Raw genomic sequence first — 21,296 nt, 5'->3', positions numbered from 1 at the left:
GGGTGTGAAAGGGCATGGACATGAAATGTGTCAGAGGAATCACCTGTAAGCTTCAGGGCTCCGTGCCTCTGAAAAAATAAAACATTATAACCAAACTGTTAAAATTCCAACTCATCTATTGAAGAGGAGAAAATTTCAGTCCAACAAGCATCAGTTAGGTTCCCCCCAAATATGTTTAACTGAATTCAACCAATCTTTTAAAACTTAAGACAAGTGAGTCAATTCCTTTACAAGTGAGGAATTGTCTTTGGCACCAGAGTAGAATGTCTCCACGCATATGTGTAAAACTGTGGGACAGACTAACATGGCATTCATTTTCAAATCTGCGGAAAGTTGGAAGATTAGTATCTATAAATCTTGCACCAAGAATCACCAATTTTCAGTTTTGTCACATTTGCTTTATTTCTCTCTCTCTCTCTCTCTCTCTCTCTCTCTCTGTATATATATATATATATATATATATATATATATATATATGTGTGTGTGTGTGTGTATATACACACACATATATATATAAAACTTATACATAAGTATGTAAAACTTTTCCTGAACCATTTGAATCTGTATTGCAAATATGTATCTTCTGAAAGTTCTCCTATAAAACCAGGACACTATCACTCCTAAGAAAAATAACATTCACTTAATATGCTATCTAATACAGAGCTCATATTCATATTTTCCCAATTAGCCCCCAAATCTCATTTTTAATTTGTTTTTCATTCCAAGACCCAAAGTTTCTATATTGCATTTGGTTATGGCTCTTTAGTCTCTCTACAAGAATGTCCCATATCTTTTCTTTTCTTTTGTTTTTTGTGATAATAATTTTTTGAGTCCCAGCCAATTATTCCATATTCCATTCCTCTATAAGCTTGCTCTGCCTGGACACTGGTGATCCCAGAGAGTGGGGGTGGGAGGGAGACAGAGACCGCAGGGAAAGGAACATGGGAGAGAAGGAGATAATATGGTTTTGATGTGGAAACTAGAGGCAGAGTCTTGTGCACAGTACACATTTTTCAACACTTAATGGTATATTAATGTTGCTTATGATATGACTTAAAAGACATTATCTTCGTGTTATATAATGAAAAAGTTACCAAATTCATGTGGTGGTCCCTCTGGGGAGGGAGGAATGAGAATGCAAATTGGGGAGGCACATAAAGGGAACTTAAACTTGATCTTTAGTGCTGTTTTCTTTTATTCAATACATTGAAAGGCATGAGCTGAAGCAGATTATGACAGAGAGTTGGCATTTGCTTGGTCCTGAGGCATGGGAGTATTGCTCTCAGCCCTTTTCAAAACTTTCAAAGAAAAAATAGAATGAGAGAAACCAGCAAGAGAGAGCAAGAGCATACCAGAAAGGGGGACTGGGTGCCCCTGGTCTCTCCAAAGAAGACTGGTAGGACTGGTCTGTGACTTCACACACAGACACACACACACACACACACACACACACACACACATATTTTGGCCCCACTGCACGGCATGCGGAATCTTACTTCGCTTGAGCTGCAGCTCTGCTGCTTGGTGAACAATCTGTTTTTTAAAATGATAGCAGCTCAGGGAAGTTAAAACTGCTTGCCCCAAACTCAGCCATGTCCGACTGAATTAGACCAGCTTTGTTCATGATCTGATTTTGCCCTGGGTGAGAAGGCTCCTTTAAGAGTCAGTGCACCCTGGGCAGGTTTATTTCTCTCCCTGAGTCTGTTTCCTTGTCTGTAAAATGGGAACATGCGCCCCACACAGAGCTGGCGGGTGTACCGTGGCTCCTGCTGTGAGCAGGAGAGACCCTAACCAGCCTGCAGTAGTTCTACCTTTCCATCCCACATTTTTATACCCCACACACAGTAAGTCTGGGGGCAGGGCTGGCAGCTCCACAGTGTCCTGGGTGAGGGGGAGTGGGGGAACCCAGGCACACCCACCTTTCTGCTCCTCCCTCCTGTCCTCGGCTGGCGGGTCAGTGCTGCCTCCACTCGGGTATAGTGTGGCTGTAGGTGCACCCAGTGACACATCCTCACCCAGCATCATCCAGGGCAGCAAGGGAAAGGCCCCATGTTCCCTTTTGAAGGGTGACCAACAATTTCCCAGTAGCTGCCCAGCACATTTCCTGTTACATCTCATGGGTCAAGTGGCAGCCTGTGGCCATACCAACGCCCATCCCTGCCAAGGGACATGGAGCTGCACAGATTGTGTTGAACACAACAAACTTGGCTCTCCACAGGGGCAGGCAGGGAATCGCCTCTCACCTGAGAAACACCAGACAGATTCGGGGGTTTGTGAGTAAGAATGGGAGATCAGTCATAAATGCAGACCACAGGCCTCATTAGCATGTCCCCTCCCACTCCCCCCATTTCCCTGAAAGGCCCCCACCCTCACCCCGTCCGCTGCACCTACTGGCTCTCGCGAGTAGCCACTGCCAGCTCAGATCCCATTCAGAGGATGGATGGGGTTCAGCCACTTTCATATTTGATGTGTCAGGCTCTTAGGTGTGAGAGCCACTCTGTTGAGTTTCATACCTTGTAAGCAAGAATCTTGTCGTTTTCTTTCACTTTGTGGCAACCCAGTTTTCATTTCTCCCAGCCTGGTTGTTTATAAAAAGGCTTTGTAAAAGTAAGGTGAGACAGGTTGCTAATTCACAGTCTAGAAAAAAAAAAAAAAAAAAACTAAGTGCAGACATGTTGTTTCTAATTATGTCTCCGACCAGCCATCCCGGGGCACTGTCATGTGAGGCCCTTGACTGCATTTCTCATTTAGCCTTAAAAAGATGACTTGCGCATGGCAAGAATTTACCAATTTGTTAGCATAAGCATCAGTGTCTTCATGTAATAGATGCTGGTCTATTTAACTTTGTAATGTTAATTTTAAAATGTTCTCATTTAGAATTAAGGGTACCATTATTTTATATTAATAAACCCACTTATCATTAAAAAATGCAATTACTGAATCTTAGTCAAAAAAGCACTGTAGAGCTGATAAGTACCCCATTTAAATGAAACCTTGGCAAGGTTTATTATATTAAACTTTGTTAATGTGGTAATCTATTAGGCTCTGACTCTGACTCTGAACTAAATGTACTTTTGAGGGCCTTAATTTTCTAGTATTACTTGCAGCTCTTACCCTTCATGTTTCATTATTTATTTACTGACATAATAACACCCTTTATTAAAATGTATTCTTAATAATGACAGATGGCTTATTGTAAATAATGTGATGCCCCTCCACTGTTCCAATCCTCTTAGTATTATTCTTTCCTAAAAAAAAAAGTTTTAATTAAGTACTTTTACAACTTGTTGGAAATAGGTATCGTAAACATTCTCACTTGATTGAAATTTCACAAGGAGTTGAAGGCCCTAAGAGGTGACCATTAGATTTCATTCCCAAATATGTCACTAGTAATTTCACATAACATTAGAAATGAAAGGTAAAACCATTCATAAACAGGAAGCAATTTTAATATAACCCAGAAACGGTCAGGATGGAATTAAATTTTCTGGCCAGCTCTTTGTAACCCCCTACGCTGTTCATCCTGATCATTACTAGGGAAGAGCTGAATGGGGGTGATCCCTTTCTAGGACAGACATACAGTGAACAAACTGCCATACTAAGGTACCATTATGGATGGGATGTTTGTGTCTCCCCCAAATCCACATGTTGAAGCCCTAACACCCCCTTCCATGTGATGTTATTTATAGATGGGGGCCTTGGAGAGGTAATTAAGTTTAGATGATGTCAGGAGGGTAGGGCCCCATGATGGAATTAGTGTCCTTCTAAGAAGAGAAAGAGAAACCAGAGTTTGCTCTCTTCCTGCCATATGAGGACACAGTGAGAAGGCGGCTGTCTGAAAACCAGGAAGAGAGCCCTCACCAGCACCTTGCTCTTGGGCTTCCAGCCTCCAGAACTGTGATCAATATATTTCCACTGTTTAGTCCTCCCAGTCTATGGTATTTTGTTATAGCAGCATGAGCTGACTAAAACAGGTACACACCCAGAAGAGGAGAGAGGGAGAGCCAGAAGTCATCTGAGTCTCTTTTTTAGAGGGCAACCCAATATTCAGCTGTACCGGATACCTGGGGGTGGTAGGGAATGTGGAAAGCTCATTGCATATCTCGACTATCAGCCCATCACTGAGTGCCCTTTTTATAAAACACATATCATTGTCAGAATGAACGTGGTCTGGAAAGCCAAAAGCATATCATGGATTAGTTTCAAGGGTCATAATGGTGTGGCCTGAGTTAACTCTGTTAAAAGTGTCAACAGCAGTGAGGCGAAGCTGACAGTCAGCCTGCCAGGAGCAGGCAGGGGCAGGGCATCCTCCTCCACCACAAGACAAAGGGGTTGACTCTTGGCAGGAGTCCCAGGTGTGGTGTGCAGTGGCAGCCTCTGCATCAGACCTAGGAGTCCTTCCTTCATTGGCCCTGTGTGGTGGCAGTCACCGTGTGCAGTGCAGCAAGGGGTCCAGGCAGCAGTGGTGGTCGTCTGAGAGGTGCAGCCTCAGCAAGCAGCTTGATTCCAGTTAGTCTCATCGGAGGACGGGCCCTCACCATGCCTGTGGACAAGACTGACCCAGATAGTTTGATCAGCATGTGTGATTTCTCATCACATTTCCTGGCTCCAAAAAAGTGCATCGTTAATCTACCAGTCTGTAGTTTTCCAAGTAACAGACCAAACCAGTAGGCCAAACAGCCCAAGGGTCAGTAAAGACATAACAAATTTCCTCCAGGGAGTGCTGGTCAGAGCTATGAGAACAGCCTTGAGCCCTGCCCACTGGACAGAATGACCAAATCCACTTTGGTATCTGCAGAGCTGGCACTGGGGCCACACAGCCACCATGGTCCAGCCACCACTACCAGGCTCAGCTTAGCTGATGCATCAGTGCACAGCCCAGGCATTCAGGGTCTTCCGTGTGTCCAGGGCCCTGCTGAGCCAGCAGCTCTGCTTCAGGCTCAGAGTGGGGTATAGTTTCTTCCAGAGGGGAAGCTGCCACTTTTTCATGTAAAACCCAGAGGCTGCTGTGACCAGGCCTGCTGTGTGCTTGAATACATATACCATTCGCATCTGACAAGTGATTCTCATTGGGCACTTCTCACCTTGTTTTGCACTGAAGCTGAGTTGACCACCCCAAAATGGGAATATCTGGCCAGGGTCACCGGGCATCCACGGGGGAGGTGTCCAGTTTTGGCAGGAGTCCAGTAGCAGGTTAATTGCATCTTTCCCAAAGGGATGAACATGGTAGCCATGTCAGGGATGTGACAAGTCTGAAACCCAAGGGGCACTTCTGGGTGGATGCCACCTCCCCTTGCCAGAGGTTCCAGTCAGCAAGAGCACTGGACATAGACACTTGGAACTCAAAGGGCCCCAAAAGTAGCAAATATGCCCAGAGTTTGCTGGACCACTTCCAACATAGCATGATACCCTGGCTCCACTCACAGGAGGCTGATTTGCAAGTTGGAGGTCATAAAAGACCAACTAGAATGCCCAGCTGAGGCACACTGCATCTTCAACCCAGAGCCTAAGGAGGAGCCTTCTTTTGGCAGTGGGGTGTGGGGGCTGAAGATACAGCAGTTTTCCTTGACTGCCAGAGGGATTGAGCATTGCAAATCCCCAACAGCATCCCAAGGAACTTGACTTGGCAAGGAGGCCCCTGAAATTTTTTGAGACTTATCAGCCACCCAGCTGGCTGAGGTGTGATATCACAGAGTTCAGGGCCCAAGGCTGAGCTTCTGATGTGCAGGGCAGCAGTCACCATCTGCAAGGTGAAAGCTTGGACACAGTGGGTAGAGCTCTCACATGCAACCCTGACCGATCCACGAGGAATAAATGGCAGGAGCATTTTCCCCATTGGCCCTTCTCTACCTGTGGCTCTTCTGATCAGGAGAAGCCCCTTTGGCACTTATGGGATGGGATGTCCATGCATGTGGACTTGATTCCTGTGGTACATTCAAGTGTAGAAGCAGCAACAAGTTTGCCCTGGATTAGACCCAAGGGCGCTACTGCTCACAGGATCCCATGAGCTTCTGTTCCCCACTGTGAGCATACCCAACCCCCATCAGTTGAACTCAGATGCGCCTTCCCCCTGTGACTGTGTGGGATGGTGACTTTGGCACCTTTCTCCAACAGAGCCATAAAAGTTTGAGCTCCTCTCCTCCATGAGGTGTCCCAGCTCACTTGGACAGGTACATGTGACCTCTGGTCCTCCTCTGGAGCAGGGAGACCTGGGCCCCATCCCTACGACCTTTCAGGAAAGCAGCTGATGTCAGGGTAGAGAAGTAGGGAAGGGCTAGGAGGTACAGAGGGAGAGAGCCAGGTGCAGTTACTTTCACATCTGAGCACTTTTGCAGTTCAGCCAAATGAACTTCCCATGGTCTGCTCCACCAGAAGCCCTGTATCAACTTTGGGGAATCCTTGGAGTCACACAGGAAGGGAGTGAGCATCAGCCCCCATTCAGCCCTACCTCTCACTGTTTCACGTCTAAACAGTTGTTGATAGGACAGTTAGGCCCTTAGTCACTGGCCATTTGCCTATCACCTGGGTAAGAGAGTTCCCTACAGGATCCTAGGGCATCTTTTCCTATCTCCTAACCTAGCCCAAGAGGCCCCATGTCCTGTCTCTTTTAGAAAGCCCGGTCTCTGTTGGAATCTCATCCCCATCTTCAAAAACTGTCCAGAACTGTGAAGATCCTACTCTGCTTGCAAGCTAGCTAGTCAGCCCAACACAGGTTCAAGGATGCTGGCAAAAGACATGAGACTCCTGGGTCAGAGACAGAGGACTTCATCACTCACAGCAGAGCAAGCAGCATGAGTTCCATGTTTATGGCAGTTTCCCTTGTCCTCCAAACTCCATGGGTGTTGCAGAAGCAGGGATGGGGGGATACTGTGCACACAGTGGATTTGTGTCAAAGCTCAGAGCCCCAAGCTTAGGAAACCCCAACATAGTCAAGTCAGTTGAAAATATAACAGTACTAACTGTGTATACACCTAAGATTTAGCCTAAAATATATATAAAGCAAAAATTGACAGACTCGAAAGAGAAATAGACAAATCTAAAATCAAAACTGGAGATTTTTAACAGAATTCTCTTGGTAAATGATAGAATCAATATTCAAAAAAATCAGTAGGGATTAGATGAACATAAATAAAGAGCTTAACCTAATTTACATATATGCCACATGGCACCTACCAATTGCAGAATAAATATATATTCTTTTCAGGTAAAAAATTTTCCAAATTGACTACATGGTGGGACATAAAGATTGTATCAATAAATTTCAAAGGATTTGAAATCATTCAGAGTATGTGCTCGGACCACACAATGAAATATCCCTCTTTATCTCATGTCTTAATAATGTCTACTTCATCTGATAGCAGTAAAACTTTAACAGCTTTACTTTTGCTTATTTTTGAATGATATATCTTTCTCTACCTACTTACTGTCAAATTTCTGTGTCATTATATTTATGGTTTCTTTTGTCAACAGTATATAGTTGGTTTTTAAGGTGGGCTGACAGTGTCTTTTAATTGGAATATTTAGTCCATCCACATTTAATATAAATGCTCTTTCAGTTTAAATCTGTTATCTTGCTGTTTGTTTTTTGTTATTGTGTTTCTCTTTTCTCTTTCTTATACTCTTTTGAATTATTTAAGGATGTTTATCATTCTGTTTTCCCCTCTACTATCTTGTTAGTTATACATTTCTTATTATTCTTTTCGTGGTTACCCTAGAGTTTACAACATGCATTTTTGAGTTATTAGAATTTATCTTAAGTTAGCACTTTTACCTCTTTCTGGTCAATGTATGAACCTTAGAATTTATGTCATTTGTTACACACTCCCATATTTTGTGTTGTTGCTGTCATGTGTTTTAATTCTACATATAATTTAATCCCCAAAAGCCATTACTAGTATTGCTTTAAATAATCAATATTTACCAACATATTTGCCCATTCAAGCCTCTTTATTCCTTTTGTATACTCTGCCTCCCATAGAGTCATTTTCCTTCTGTCTGGAGATCTCCCTTTAGAATTCTTTACTGCAGGTGCGCTGGTAATGAATTTTTTCTTTCTCTTTTTCTGGGGTATAGAATTCTAAATTGGTAATAATCACCTTTCTTCAAAACACCTTGCTGAGATTACGATAGAAATTGCATTTAATCTATGCATCAATTTAGAGAGAATTCACACCTTTACTGTGTTGAGAGTCTTCCAATTCATGAATATGGTATGTCTCTCCAATTGTTTAGATCTTCTTTGATTTCTTTCCTCAGCATTTTATAGTTTTTAAGCATACAAGTACTGAAGATGTTATTTTATACCTATACTTCAGTATTTAATTTTTGAGCTATTGTAAATAGTATGATATTTAAAAATTTGAGGCCCATGTTTTCAGAGTTAGTATGTTGAAATACCATTGATTTGTGTATGTTGATCATGTATTCTGTGACCTTGACAAAATCATTTATGAGTTATGATATTTTTTGTAGCTTCCTTCTGATTTTCTACATAAACCATCCTGTCATCTGCAAATAAGGACAGTGCTAGGTCTTTCTTTCTGATCTGTGTTACTTTTATTTCTTTTTCTTGACTTATTTCACTGGCTAGGACTTCCAATACTATGTTGAATAGCAGGTTGAGAGAGAGCATCCTCACCTTTTCCCAGTCTTAAGGGGAAAGAATTCAGTCTTTAACATTTAAGTATAATGTTAGCTGTATGGTTTTTGTAGATGTTCTTTGCCAAGTTGAGAAAGTTCCCTTCTGTTCCTAGTTTTAATGGGAGTTTTTGTCATGAATGAGTATCAAATTTTGTCAAATGCTTTTTCTGCATTGATGATATGATCAAGTGATTTTTCTTCTGTAAACTGTTAATATGGTGAATTATATTAATTGATTGATTTTCAAATATTAAACTAGCCTTGCATCCCAGTAATAAACCCCACTTAAACGTAGTGTATAATTTTTCTATAAAATGCTGAGTTCTACTTGTTTATATTTTGTTAAGAATTGTGTATCATATTCATGAGAGGTATTGATCTGTACTTTTCTCTTTTTTGTATTTTCTTTGTCTGGTTTTGTCTGGCCATTTTCTGCAGGAGTTTGTATAGGATTTGTTGAGTGTGTCTATTTGTATAGTCTTTTTAGTGGTTGCTCTAGATATTATGTTATATACACATACTTTATTAAAGCATACACATAAAGTGCTGACACTTTACCACTTTTATGAAGCATAGAAACCTTACCTGCCTTTATGCTCCTTTATCCTCCACCATCTATAATTGTCTTAAATATTTCTTCTACACACACTGAGACAGACAATGTTATAATTTTTTCTTCAACTGTCAGGCATAATTTAGAAAATTCAAGAGGAGAAGGAAAGTCTCTGTATTCATTCATATTTTTGCTCTTTCCATGTTGTGCCTTCCTAATGTTTGAAGATTTCCTCTTTTGTCATTTCCTTTCTGTCTAGAGAACTTCCTTTAGCCATTCTTTTAAATTAGGTCTACTGGAAACCTAAATTCTCTTAGTTTTCCTTCATCTAAGAATGTGTTGATTTCCCCTTTATTCTGAAGGACACTTCTGTTGTACATAGAATTCTGGATTGATGGCTCTTTAATTTTAGCACTTGAAAAACATTGTTCCACGTCTTTCTGATCTCTATGGTTTCTAATAAGAAATTCACTGTCATTACAATTGTTTTTCCCATATAGGTAAGGAGCTGTTTCTCTTTAGAAGCTTTCAAGGCTTTTTCTTTGTCTTTAGTTTACAGAAATTGGACTATGATGTGTTTTGGCATGAATTTCCATGGGTTTTTCCCATTTAGAATTTTCTCAGCTTCTTGAATTCATATATTTATAGGTTTGTTTGTTTACAAAATTTGGGAAGTTTTCAGTGATTATTTCTTTGAATACTTTTCTCAGCGCTACCCTATTTCTCCTCTCCTATGGGACTATGGTCACATGATCTTTTTTAGTTTATTTTCTCTCCATTATTCAGTTTCTGTAATTTCTATGTTATACCTTGTCATCCACAGATTCTTTCTTCTATTCTCTCCATTCTGTTATTGAGCACATCCATTGAATTTTTTTAACCAATTGTTGGATTATTTTAGTTCCAAAATCCTCATTTGGCTTTTCTTTGTATCTTCTTTTGTTGTTGTTGTTGAGACTTTTTTTGGCTGACATTTTTCTTTTTTTTTTCATTTGTTTCAAGCCTGTTTGTAATTGCTTGTTGAGGCATTTTTATGATGCCTGCTTTAAAATCTCTGTCAAATAATTCTAACATCTGTGTCATCTGTGTTGGTGTTGGTTTGTTGTCTTTCCTCATTCCATTTGAGGTCTTCCTGGTTCTTGGTGTAAATAATTTTCAATTGAAAATTGTATATTTTGGGTATTAAGTTATAAGACTATGAATAATTTGAATATTGTGTTTTAGCAGACCTTCTCTGACACCATTCCGTTAGGTGTAGGATGCCATTGATTCACAGCCATCAGATGGGGGTGGACGTACAGGTTTTCCACACTGCCTCTTCTGGGACCTAATGTGGCATGTGCTTCTTGGTACTGCTGGGCGGTAGTGGGGGAACCTCATCACCATCAGATGGGGGTGAAACTCCCCATATGTTCTCCATTTGGTAAGGGTGGAATCCTCATTACCATCCAGCAGGGTTGAAGTGCTGAATCCGCACCACCTGGCAGTTGGTGGGGGGGGGGGCGGGTGGGTAGAGAGTGACTCATGGCAGCCTGGCAAGGATGAAGTCTCAGCTCCCCACTCGGCCTCTGCTAGAAGAGTGGTGGGAGGGCTACAGTTTGTTCTGTGGGTGTGGCTGGAATAGAACAGCTGTTTTCTAAGCAGTGGCTGTCTGGCTAAGCTGCCCCTCTCCTGGTGTTCTGACTAGAGAGAGCATGATTTTTTTTGACAGCCTCCATTATTTCCAGACTGTAACCTTCTCTAGCATCTACTCTGGGGTTTGTGAGGCAAAGAGGAACCTTGGGCACCTACCACCAGGTTATGCCTCAAGTCCTGAGGTTCCTAGCCAGTCTGCTTTCTTCTCTCCACCTTTCAGTCTTCCCATGTTGTTTTATATGTAATGTCCAGGGGTTTTAGTTGTAGTTAGTAGAAAGGGTAGTGGAGAGGATGTCTACTCTCTCTTCCTGCAAGCAGAAGTCTCGAGATGTGTTGATGAAATTTAGCCTGACTCTACCAAAATAGCTACAATGGTTTTGATGTATATGTAGTCGGACAAAGACAAATATCACATGACATCACTTATATGTAGAATCTAAAAATAATAATAATACAAATGAACTTATTTACAAAAAAACAGAAATAGACCCACAGACACAGAAAACAAATTTATGGTTACCAAAGGGGAAAGGGGGGATAAATTAGGAGTCTGGGATTAACAGATACACACTACTATATATAAAATAGATAAACAACAAGGACCTACTGTATAGCACAGGGAAATATATTCAATATCTTGTAATAACCTATAATGGAAAAGAATATGAAAAAGAATATATATATATATATATATATATATATATATATATATATACATACACATGTATGTATAACTGAACCACCTTGCTATACACCTGGAACATTGTACATCAACTCTACGTCAATTAAAAAAATTAAATGCAAACCATACTGTCAAAGTTATGTATGCGTCAACAAAGAAGGATGGTATTTTTTTAGAAAAATAACTTTTGGGAGGGGAAACTGTGTTCAAGGAAATTACACAAAGAAAAATTTTACATTTTGTGTAAAATGTGTTCCCAGATTCAAGGAAAGAAGGCTTTAGTCTTGAGTTTCTTGCTAGTTGATGGGAGAATTTGGCCATTTTTTATCTTAGAGAGGAAAAAAATCTATATATTTTTTTGAGAATAAGTAGCCATAACTCTCCACCTTACCAATGAAGTTCTCTAGAATTCTCTAGAAAACCATCCACTGATGTTTAAGCTTACTTAGCAAACATCCCTGCCTGTCCTGGGATTCTAAATGTGAGCTTCTGTTCCAGGTCGCCTGAACTGGTGGTCCACCGTGTGCACGAGCTGTAAACGGCTTCTTCCTTTGGCCACGACAGGGGACGGGAACTGCCTTTTACACGCTGCCTCACTGGGTAAGCCCCACAGTGTAGACAGAGGGTGGCAGTGCCCAGGCCTGCTCTGTGCGTCATTAAAGGACAATCATATACTAAGTAGAGCCACATGCATCACTCTCATCTGGAAGAGTCCCCAAGGGATGGAGCCAACAATCCCTGCCCTTCTTGTCAAGCAGCTGGCAGGCTTTGTGGGGACATAGAGCACACACGAGAAAAGACCTGTCCTGATAGAAGGAGGCCTGAGCAGAGCTGCAGGGATGGGCATTAGACATCGTGATCTAGAGCAATCAAAGAGGACTTGCTGGAAGAGGTGAGATTTTACTGAGACTTGAAGAACTTGAAAGACTATAAAAAAGGACCTTCCAGACAGGGAGACCACATAGATAAAGCAGAAAGGCAGAAATTAACATGGTGTTTGGGTCGGGGCTAAGCCCTGTTGGGCTCGAGCAGGAAGTCTGGGGAGCAGTGCATGATGCTGGGTAGGTCTGGGGCCACCACACTGACTGCAGCTGATGCACTCAGACTGACAAAAAGACAGACATAAGTGCTGCTTGGGTAAATAACACGGCACAGTCAGAATACACCACAGAGAGGTCAGCAACCTCCTCCAACGGAGATGGGAGCTTCCTGGTTACAAAAAGCAACACCAGCAAATGCACAAGTGTGGGTGGAAATATTTGGATGATGGAAGGTCACGGTAGACTTTCGGGAAGCTCACTTAACCCCTCTGGACCCAGGCTTACAACACAGGCAGAACTGGATTTGTGCCAGTGACCCCAGTATCAGTGCCAGTGGTGCCTTATCAGTCCTGCAGTATGAGGACCCTCTCAAGGGATGGGCCCCTCCGACGAGAGTATGGTCCTTGTTGGTCAAACTCGCCTCCCCAGGTATACATGACCTTAACCCGATGCTGTGTCCCAGAGCAAGGATGCCCCAGACCTCATTTCAGACCTGTAGTGAGGCCTGTTCTGTAAGAGGTGGGCTGAGATGAGCCTGAAAAGGCTTAGAGGGTAATGAGGGGACCTGGAAAGGGCCCCGAGATGCCCAGAGCAAAGGGAACATCCCACATTCCATGGGCTTGACAAAGGGTGATGGGGAAGAGAAGGGTACCCACCCACTTCCTCCCTTTCTTTTTTTTTTTGTGGTAGGCGGGCCTCTCACTGCTGTGGCCTCTCCCGTTGCAGAGCACAGGCTCCGGACGCACAGGCTCAGTGGCCATGGCTCACGGGCCCAGCCGCTCCACGGCATGTGGGATCCTCCCAGACCGGGGCACGAACCCGTGTCCCCTGCACCGGCAGGCAGACTCTCAACCACCGCACCACCAAGGAAGCCCCCTCCTCCCTTTCAAAACTAATGCATTTCTGTCTGTTGACTCCGCATTCATCATAGCAAAATAACAATCAGCAATCCCACCGCCCAGCGATGGCTGCTTTTAACATTTTAGTATATTGTCTTCCACACTTCTGTCTATTCTTCCAGTGAAATTAGGATCTCTCGGTGTTCACAGTTTGGAATCCAACATTTTTCCCTTAAAATTGTATTGAGAATTTTCCATGCTGTTCTTCAAAAACATACTTTTGCTAGTCATGTCCTATTCCATCGTAATGTATTCACTATCTCCCTCTTCTGGAAGTTATTTCACCTTGTTCTGTATAAAACCTGGAGAAAGAAAATGAAAGAAGAGATCTCTCCTCTGTGTCAACCAGCAGCCTCTTTGCAAAGTTTCAGGCATGGAAATGCCTTTGTCCTTCTGAAACTGCAACATGCACAGGCACTGTCCCCGGCATGACCATGGGTGGATAAGGCCACAAACCAGATGGCCACACGCCACTGTGGTTCTGTCTGACGGCATGTGTTTCCCCGTGAGCACAGCAGGCCCTCCACGTCTGCCTGGGAAGAGAAAGCCTTCTGCAGGTGGCCCTCACTCCAGCTGCAAGAGAGGCTGGGCCAAGACTGAGCCTGGGACTTGTGGCCTGTTGGTTCTTTTCTTCCAGTACTTTGTTCCCCTTTTGTACTTAAATTGCTGAACCCCACAGGAGCAGGACTGCCCGAAGTGGCCATGCCACACTCACCAGCAGTACTCACTGGACCAGCTGACCAGCCTTGGCATTGACCTAGGGTGTGGGGCACACGTAGAAATGACGGCAATCCTGGGGTCAGGCTTGTGGGCAAACATATATGGGACAAGGAGACGCTCTTTGCAAGAGAGACCCATGGCCTGTAGACTGGACCCAGGACTTTCCCTGCCTGGGAGGAGGCTGCAGGCAGGTCTGAGGGATGAGAAAGCTTGGCTCAGCCTGTTCATAAAAGGAGTGTTGATAGGCACCTCCCTCCATCTGTGCTGCAGAAAAAGACCAAAGCCTCCCTGGACAGAAAGCCCGCAGCAGCCCAAGGTTATCCACATGTCTTTGCACTAAAGGATGTACAGCCAGTCTGGGCTTTTGATCATCAGTCAGTACAGGTTACTGCTCTCTGAAAGCTCAGGGGGCCCCAGCTCACTTCAAGTCCACCTTTCCAGTCTCCACCTCTTCCCCTCCATCCCAGGTCCAGCCACCTTTCCCTCCCTAGGATGCCACGTGGGCCTCCTCGGGGACAGCCCTGGCCTTTTCCTGTGACTCAGCCCCGTCTTTCACCACTCAAGTCTTTGCTCCAGTGTCTCCACTCACGCCGTGACCAAATCACCCACCACTCTGCCCTCTTGGCCTGCTTCATCCCCCGCAACAGTGCTGCTGCCCGCAACATAGGGTGTTACATGCTAATTCAATGCCTGCCTCTCCTCCCCTCTGTGAGATTTTAGGAATTTAGTCTGTCCTGGTTGCTGCTGTGGATATTCCCAGCACTTAGAATGGTGCCTCACCCCTATTGTGAAATAAGTATGGAATTAAGTGGAATTAATGGTATTCAATTTTAAAAATGAATGAATGAATGAATTCCCCCACTCTCTCCCTGTAGCCAGAGAGCTGCGTCTCTCTTTCACGATGCTTCTTCTATTGGTTGGGTTTCTTGGCCACTTCTGAGCTGCGCCAAAGGCATACTCAGAGATGCTGGTTTGTCTTTACTGACCCCTGGGCACCCAGCACAGGCCGGGAGGGGCACTTCCTTCAGAAGCAGGTGCTCTCCACGGGCCCCAGATGTGTGCTGAGATGCCTCAGGGCTACAGCCATCAGATGTGGCAGACCCCCGACGAAGCCGGAGTCTGACTTCCATCCTGGCTCTGGGCCCTGTGTGAGGGCACATCACCGATTGTCCCCACAGGCTCTCACCCACTCGAACACAAGGCCCGGACCACAAACATTATATCCCTCAGAGCAAACCTGAGAGGTTAAGGGCAGCCTTCCAAGGGCCCCTGAGACAGGCAGCACTTAGCGAAACTGTTATTGCTCTAAGGAGGGGCCGTGCTCCTTCACCGCTGCCTGCATCCACCGGAAACATCACAAGGGAGCGCCAAGGGCAGCTGCTTGCTAATCGTGAGAACTGAACAGCTGGCTACTGAGTTAATCTGCTCACACAGCTGCGGGGGCTAAGGCTGGAAGGTGGTGGTGGTCTCAGCGCCTGCTGGCCTGCCCCCTCCCCCTCACGGCCCTCTCTCTTCTCTGCTCCTCACGGGCCTCCCTCCCGGCTGCAGGAATGTGGGGCTTTCACGACCGGGACCTGGTTTTGCGGAAAGCTCTCTACACCATGATGAGGACGGGGGCCGAGAGGGAGGCCCTGAAGCGAAGATGGAGGTGGCAGCAGACGCAGCAGAACAAGGAGGTAGGTACCTGTCGGCGTGGCAGAGCCGGGACCCCGCCGCGCGTCCCCAAAGCCAGGGCGGGGTCCGGATCCGGGCCCCGAGGCCAAGTCTGTCTTGTGAGATCAGCAGCAATGGCTCCGTCCCCCACTCAGACCCACTAAAGAGGAGCCCATTGCAACAACAGTCAGGCCCTGCCCACAGCGACCAGACGTCCATTTCCCCCACCCGTCCTGGGGTAACTATGAAAACCAATCGCCTTCACTCGCAAGGCTGTCCCGACCTGAACGGTGAATTAGATGGTCACCCGTCAGGTCACTGCTGGTGCAGCCAGACTGGCCCTGGCACGGCCCACGGCCCCAGCCCCAGTGTGTGTGCTCGGTCCAAAGGGAATCCTCATCCCTGAAGCTCGGTGAGCACTGGCCCTTTGCTGTCCTGGAAGCCCCTGAAGATGGGTCTGCCCGGGTCCCTGCACACGTGTCCGTGGTCAGCGCCCTGCCCGGTGCGCGTACAGGTTACACTGGTCGTTCTCACCCCTGGGAATGACCCCTGTTGCTGGGTGGACTCCCAACGGCATGGAGGTGGGAGATTGGGGGTTCTGAACAAATCCTGTCGCAGCAAATTGGGATGGTCCTCGGCCACTAACAGGTGCCCCAGGCCCAGGGGCTGACAAAGCCGGGAGGTGAGGCTCTCGGCCAGGCTCACCTGGGTGGAGGGTGAGGAGGGCCCGGCCCGCTTTGTGCCAGTCAGGGCTGGTGTACACGGAGGAGGAGTGGGAGCGGGAGTGGACGGAGCTGCTGAAGCTGGCCTCCAGCGAGCCACGCACGCACTCCAGCAAGAACGGCGGCTCGGGCGGCGGGTAAGTGCTGCCCCGGCCGTGCCCCCACCCCCAGAAGCACGGGAAGTTGGGGAGGACTCCCGCCTTCAGACCTTGGATTCTACCAAGGAAGCAGGGCGGGTGGTGGGGGACAGCAGGACCCTGCCAGATGTTTGGGGGAAAGTGTGCACAGTCCCCATGTGCATCTCATGAGCTCATGTGTGCCCCCCAACACCACAGCAGGGAGGGACTCACCGACCAGCCAGCCTGGGGAGGACCCACACTGCCCATGCAGCCACCTGGATCTGAAGCCTCAGGCTGCTGATTTGGGTTTTTTCATCTGGACATCTAACTTCTGGCTTTAAGAAGTCACAGTGAAACAAAAGATGGTTAGGTGAGCCCAGCGTCGCCCAGACAGGCTCCAGGGACATCCTGCGTGTTCCTGGCACCCAGGCTCTACTGCTCTGCACACGTGGGCAGCGGCTGTTCTTCCTGCAGACACGGCTGGACCGTCCCCATGTGGGAATGAAGATGCAGCCAACAGGGCAGCTGCAGCCCCTTTGGCCTCAGCTTTTTGAAACCGAGGGCCAGGTTGTCACCCCCCAGAAAAAGTCTCAGCCAAACACAAGAGAGGATGCTTGTTGACAGCAGGGAGACCCAAGAAAGGATCAGAGGCTCTAGACAGCCCCTGCAGGCAATGCATCCCAGGCCCTACCCTGCCCCCATGCATCTCTGCATCTGGGTCCTCGGCCTCTGCAGCAGGACCTAGCGCTTTCCAGGCCGGCACCAGACAGAGGCCCTTCAAAGACAAGGCTTAGAGATGATAAGGAAGCCCGTAAACACTATTCCTACAGGGTTGTTTTGTCACTTTGTTTTTTTGTGTTTTTTTATGTGGACCACTTTTAAAGTCCGTATTGAATTTGTTACAATATTGCTTCTGTTTTACATTTTGGTTTTTTGGCCCAGAAGCATGTGGGATCTTAATTCCCTGACCAGGAATTGAACCCACACCCCCTGCATTAGAAGGCGAAGTCTCAATCACTGGACAGCCAGGGAATTCCCTGTCACTTTGTTTTAATCGGGAGACTTGGCAACACCAAAAGTCTGTCTTGTTTAGGACATTTTGGGACAAATATCCTAAAGACTCAATCCATTCCTGAAGAGCCTGCTCTCTACTTTTCCACACTGCTGATTCTTGCCTGGGATGCGTCTAAAGGGTTCCTCGCCATCCTTTTCCCCCTTGTCCCTCCAGCCCCTGCTGCTCTGTAGACGCTAGTACATTGGATCCTGCCTGGTGACTCTTCCAGGGTGGGGAATGACAGCAGTAATGATGAGAATAACAGGTCACAGCGAAGTGAGAGAGTGGCATGGACATATATACACTACCAAACAGAATAGATAGCTAGTGGGAAGCAGCCGCATAGCACAGGGAGATCAGCTCGGTGCTTTGTGACCACCTAGAGGGGTGGGATAGGAAGGGTGGGAGGGAGGGAGACGCAAGAGGGAAGAGATATGGGAACATATGTATATGTATAACTGATTCACTTTGTTGTAAAGCAGAAACTAACACACCATTGTAAAGCAATTATACTCCAATGTAGATATTTAAAAAATAATAATTAATAAATAAATAAAAGAATAACAGGTCACAGTCGCCACATACTGTGTCCCCCCCGAGTCCTCCCATCCAGGAGGCACTTGACTGACAGTCACATGGCTGGTTCGGGCCATCTGACTCCTAAGGCCATGGCCTGGGTGCTGCTGCTACTCCCTGAGACCCCAGAGGACTCAGCGCAGGAGAGTGGGGGCAGGCAGCAGACGACATCTGTTTGTCCCTGTCGCCCCTCACAGGGACTCGGGTTTGCCAAGGTCGAGGCAGGTCCACCACATAGAGGCCCCTAGGTGATGGGCAGCAGCTGTGTTCCCTACTGTCCCCTCCTCTTTCTCCCACTCCTTAAGCTCGGAGGATATGGGGTCGGGGGAGAAGATGCTGGACCAGCTGACCACGCGCCCGGCGCTCGGGCATTGCTGCGACCTGCCAATCCGATGGTAGCTGCCCTGTGCCTCCAAATGTCCCCCTCCTCGCAGGACCCCTTCACCATTAGTTTGGTTTCTGTTGTAAAGGTGGAAGTGTTTTTGGCCACACCACGCAACTCTGACCAGGGATTGAACCCGGGTCACGGCAGTGAAAGCCTGGAAACCTAACCACTAGGCAACCAGGGAACTCCCGCCCTGGTCTTTTTAAGTTCCCTCCATGCAACTGGGACCAGAAGGTTCGGGGACCAGGTAAGCATCATGCTGGCCACTAGTGTCCTCTTCCGTGACAGGCGCTGGGTGGGCAACCCCTGGTGCAGGCAGGATTCTGACACCTGCCAGGGCCTCAGGAGCACCCCCTTGCCTGTCGCTCTGCACAGGTCATGGCACAGGTATGCTCTGCAGGTGGTGTCCCAGCCCCATGTCTGTTTTCTCCTGGATTTTAAATGGTCCCAGGGACTCCAGTCCTCCCCCACCCCATGCCCTCCCAAGCCAGGGTGCAGGGTTTTTTTCGGTTTGTTTGTTTTTTAACATCTTTATTGGAGTATAATTGCTTTTCAATGGTGTGTTAGTTTCTGCTTTATAACAAAGTGAATCAGTTATACATATATCCCCATATCCCCTCCCTCTTGAGTCTCCCTCCCTCCCACCCTCCCTATCCCACCCCTCTAGGTGGTCACAAAGCACCAAGCTGATTTCCCTGTGCCATGCGGCTGCTTCCCACTAGCTATCTATTCTACGTTTGGTAGCGTATATATGTCCATGCCACTCTCTCACTTTGTCCCAGCTTACCCTTTCCCCTCCCCTTGTCCTCAAGTCCATTCTCTAGTAGGTCTGTGTCTTTATTCTCATCTTGACCCTAGGTTCTTCATGACCATTTCTTTTTTTTTTTTTAGATTCCAAATATATGTGTTAGCATACGGTATTTGTTTTTCTCTTTCTGACTTACTTCACTCTGTATGACAGACTCTAGGTCCATCCACCTCACTACAAATAACTCAATTTTGTTTCTTTTTATGGCTGAGTAATATTCCATTGTATATATGTGGAGAGCACAGGGTTTTCTGGCCCAATAACTGTAGCCTGCAGGGCTGTGTGTGGGCTCCAGATGGTCACCTGGACCCATAGCAGCAGGTAGATTCCAGACACAGGTGGGGAGCTTCTAGAACCAAGGCTGTTTGGGTTCTGACACATTACTATGGTAACGTTTGAGCTCTGTGAGAGAGACCTCACAGAGGCTTTTAGTCACTCTCACGGGACCTGCCCACATCTTCCTCCTCCCTGGAGAGCTCTTATGCAGTCACACACAGAGAACAGGACTGTTTCCTCGCTTCTAGGAGGTGTACCCCTGCTGGGGGGTCCACCTTCTCTTGGGGTGCAAAAGTCCAAAAGAGAGACTTTTCTTGAGCAAGTTGTCAGCATCTCTGCATTTTGCCGCTGTCTTCTCTTGGGGAGGGGAAGAGGGTCCTCTCCTCATGCTGAGCTGAGGGATGGGGAGCATCCCTGGGGCTCCAGGGTTGCAGAGGCTAGGCTTGAATCCTGGGAGGAGGACTGGGCCACGCTGTCTTCAGGACTCTGCCTATGAGGTTGAAGCCCAGAGGCCAGGCCTGAAGGGCGGGCGCAGCCATTGGCTTGGGGCACCACCACCTCTGTCCAGGGAATGGAGGGCAGAGACCCTCAGCTGGGGGGAGGTCTGAAGACCTGCAAAAGCATGTCCTTGGAAATGGGGTCAGCATTAGGACCTCCCCCAAGCCCAGCGGGCACCCAAAGGAGGAGAGCCAAGATGGCCTTGGCTGCCCTCTAGCCTCTCCTGTCTGGCCTGTGCTGGCCCGCGCTGGCCCCTCAGGGGGCACAGGTGCTGCCAGAGAACGGGGAGTAGGTGAAGCGAGAAACAGAGAAGAACCAGCTAGGCCTGCAGTGAGCTCAGCTCAGGGCTGATGTGATAGCCCCCTGAACACAACTAGGAAAAGTGACCAGAAAGGCCACACAGACTTCCCAGAGTTTATCCAGAGGAAAGGAGAGAGCTGGGCAAATGAGTGCATTTGCAGGTACAATGGCGAGAAAAGCTACAGTGGCTTTCCTCGTGTTCCCCCCATGCCCTGGGAACCTGGCCCCCATGGTGAGTGATAAGTACAAGCACTGCTCCTGCCCAGCCAGCCCCTGGCCTCCTGGCCCTGGGACAGATGGAGACAGATGCCACACTGCGGCTCCCAGCATGGACACTGGCCCAGTATCATTTTTTTTCCAGAAAGCAACCAGGTTAAGTATCTGAAGAGGCCGGAAGGGACCAAAGGCCAGACCCAGGGATGCGCTTGGCCTGTTTCCTGCCTTCCTCCTGCACGACTCACAGTGGCCGGTCCCCAGGCTCACTGGCCAAACCCCAGCAGGAGACCCTGGAGGCAGGGATGCCTGTTCACGACTTGCCCACGGAGAAGGGTGGAGACCAGGCTGGGGTCTGGGCAGGGCGGGCCACCAGCCAGAGAGCCACCGTGGACAGGCTGCTTAGGACTGGTGACCACAGAGCAGGATGCTCTCCAAGACCTCAGGAAGGCAAGGCTAGTGTGAGCTCCCTGCTGAGTTCAGATGCGTGAGAAAGATGTGATGGCACCTGCACCCACAGACA

At 47.1% G+C, this 21,296-nt stretch overlaps 1 protein-coding gene across 5 annotated transcripts in view; it reads left to right on the top strand.

The window, feature by feature from the left end:
- LOC131752016 (OTU domain-containing protein 7A) overlaps nucleotides 1-21,296 on the top strand; it is a 382,320-nt gene that overhangs the window by 321,561 nt on the left and 39,463 nt on the right. For 4 of the 5 annotated variants that reach the window (XM_059056030.2, XM_067029450.1, XM_067029453.1 and 1 more), the window contains 3 exons: nucleotides 12,009-12,110; nucleotides 15,718-15,845; nucleotides 16,569-16,681. In XM_059056030.2, coding sequence (XP_058912013.1) covers nucleotides 12,009-12,110; nucleotides 15,718-15,845; nucleotides 16,569-16,681 — 343 coding nt within the window. The remainder of the gene's footprint in view (nucleotides 1-12,008; nucleotides 12,111-15,717; nucleotides 15,846-16,568; nucleotides 16,682-21,296) is intronic. The other variant, XM_067029451.1, reaches the window with a different exon arrangement.

Source organism: Kogia breviceps, chromosome 3 (assembly GCF_026419965.1).
Source record: "Kogia breviceps isolate mKogBre1 chromosome 3, mKogBre1 haplotype 1, whole genome shotgun sequence".
In the NCBI taxonomy this organism is placed as follows: domain Eukaryota; kingdom Metazoa; phylum Chordata; class Mammalia; order Artiodactyla; family Physeteridae; genus Kogia; species Kogia breviceps.
The sequence above is the reverse complement of the archived record's forward strand: the minus strand, read 5'-3'. Positions and strand labels throughout refer to the sequence as shown.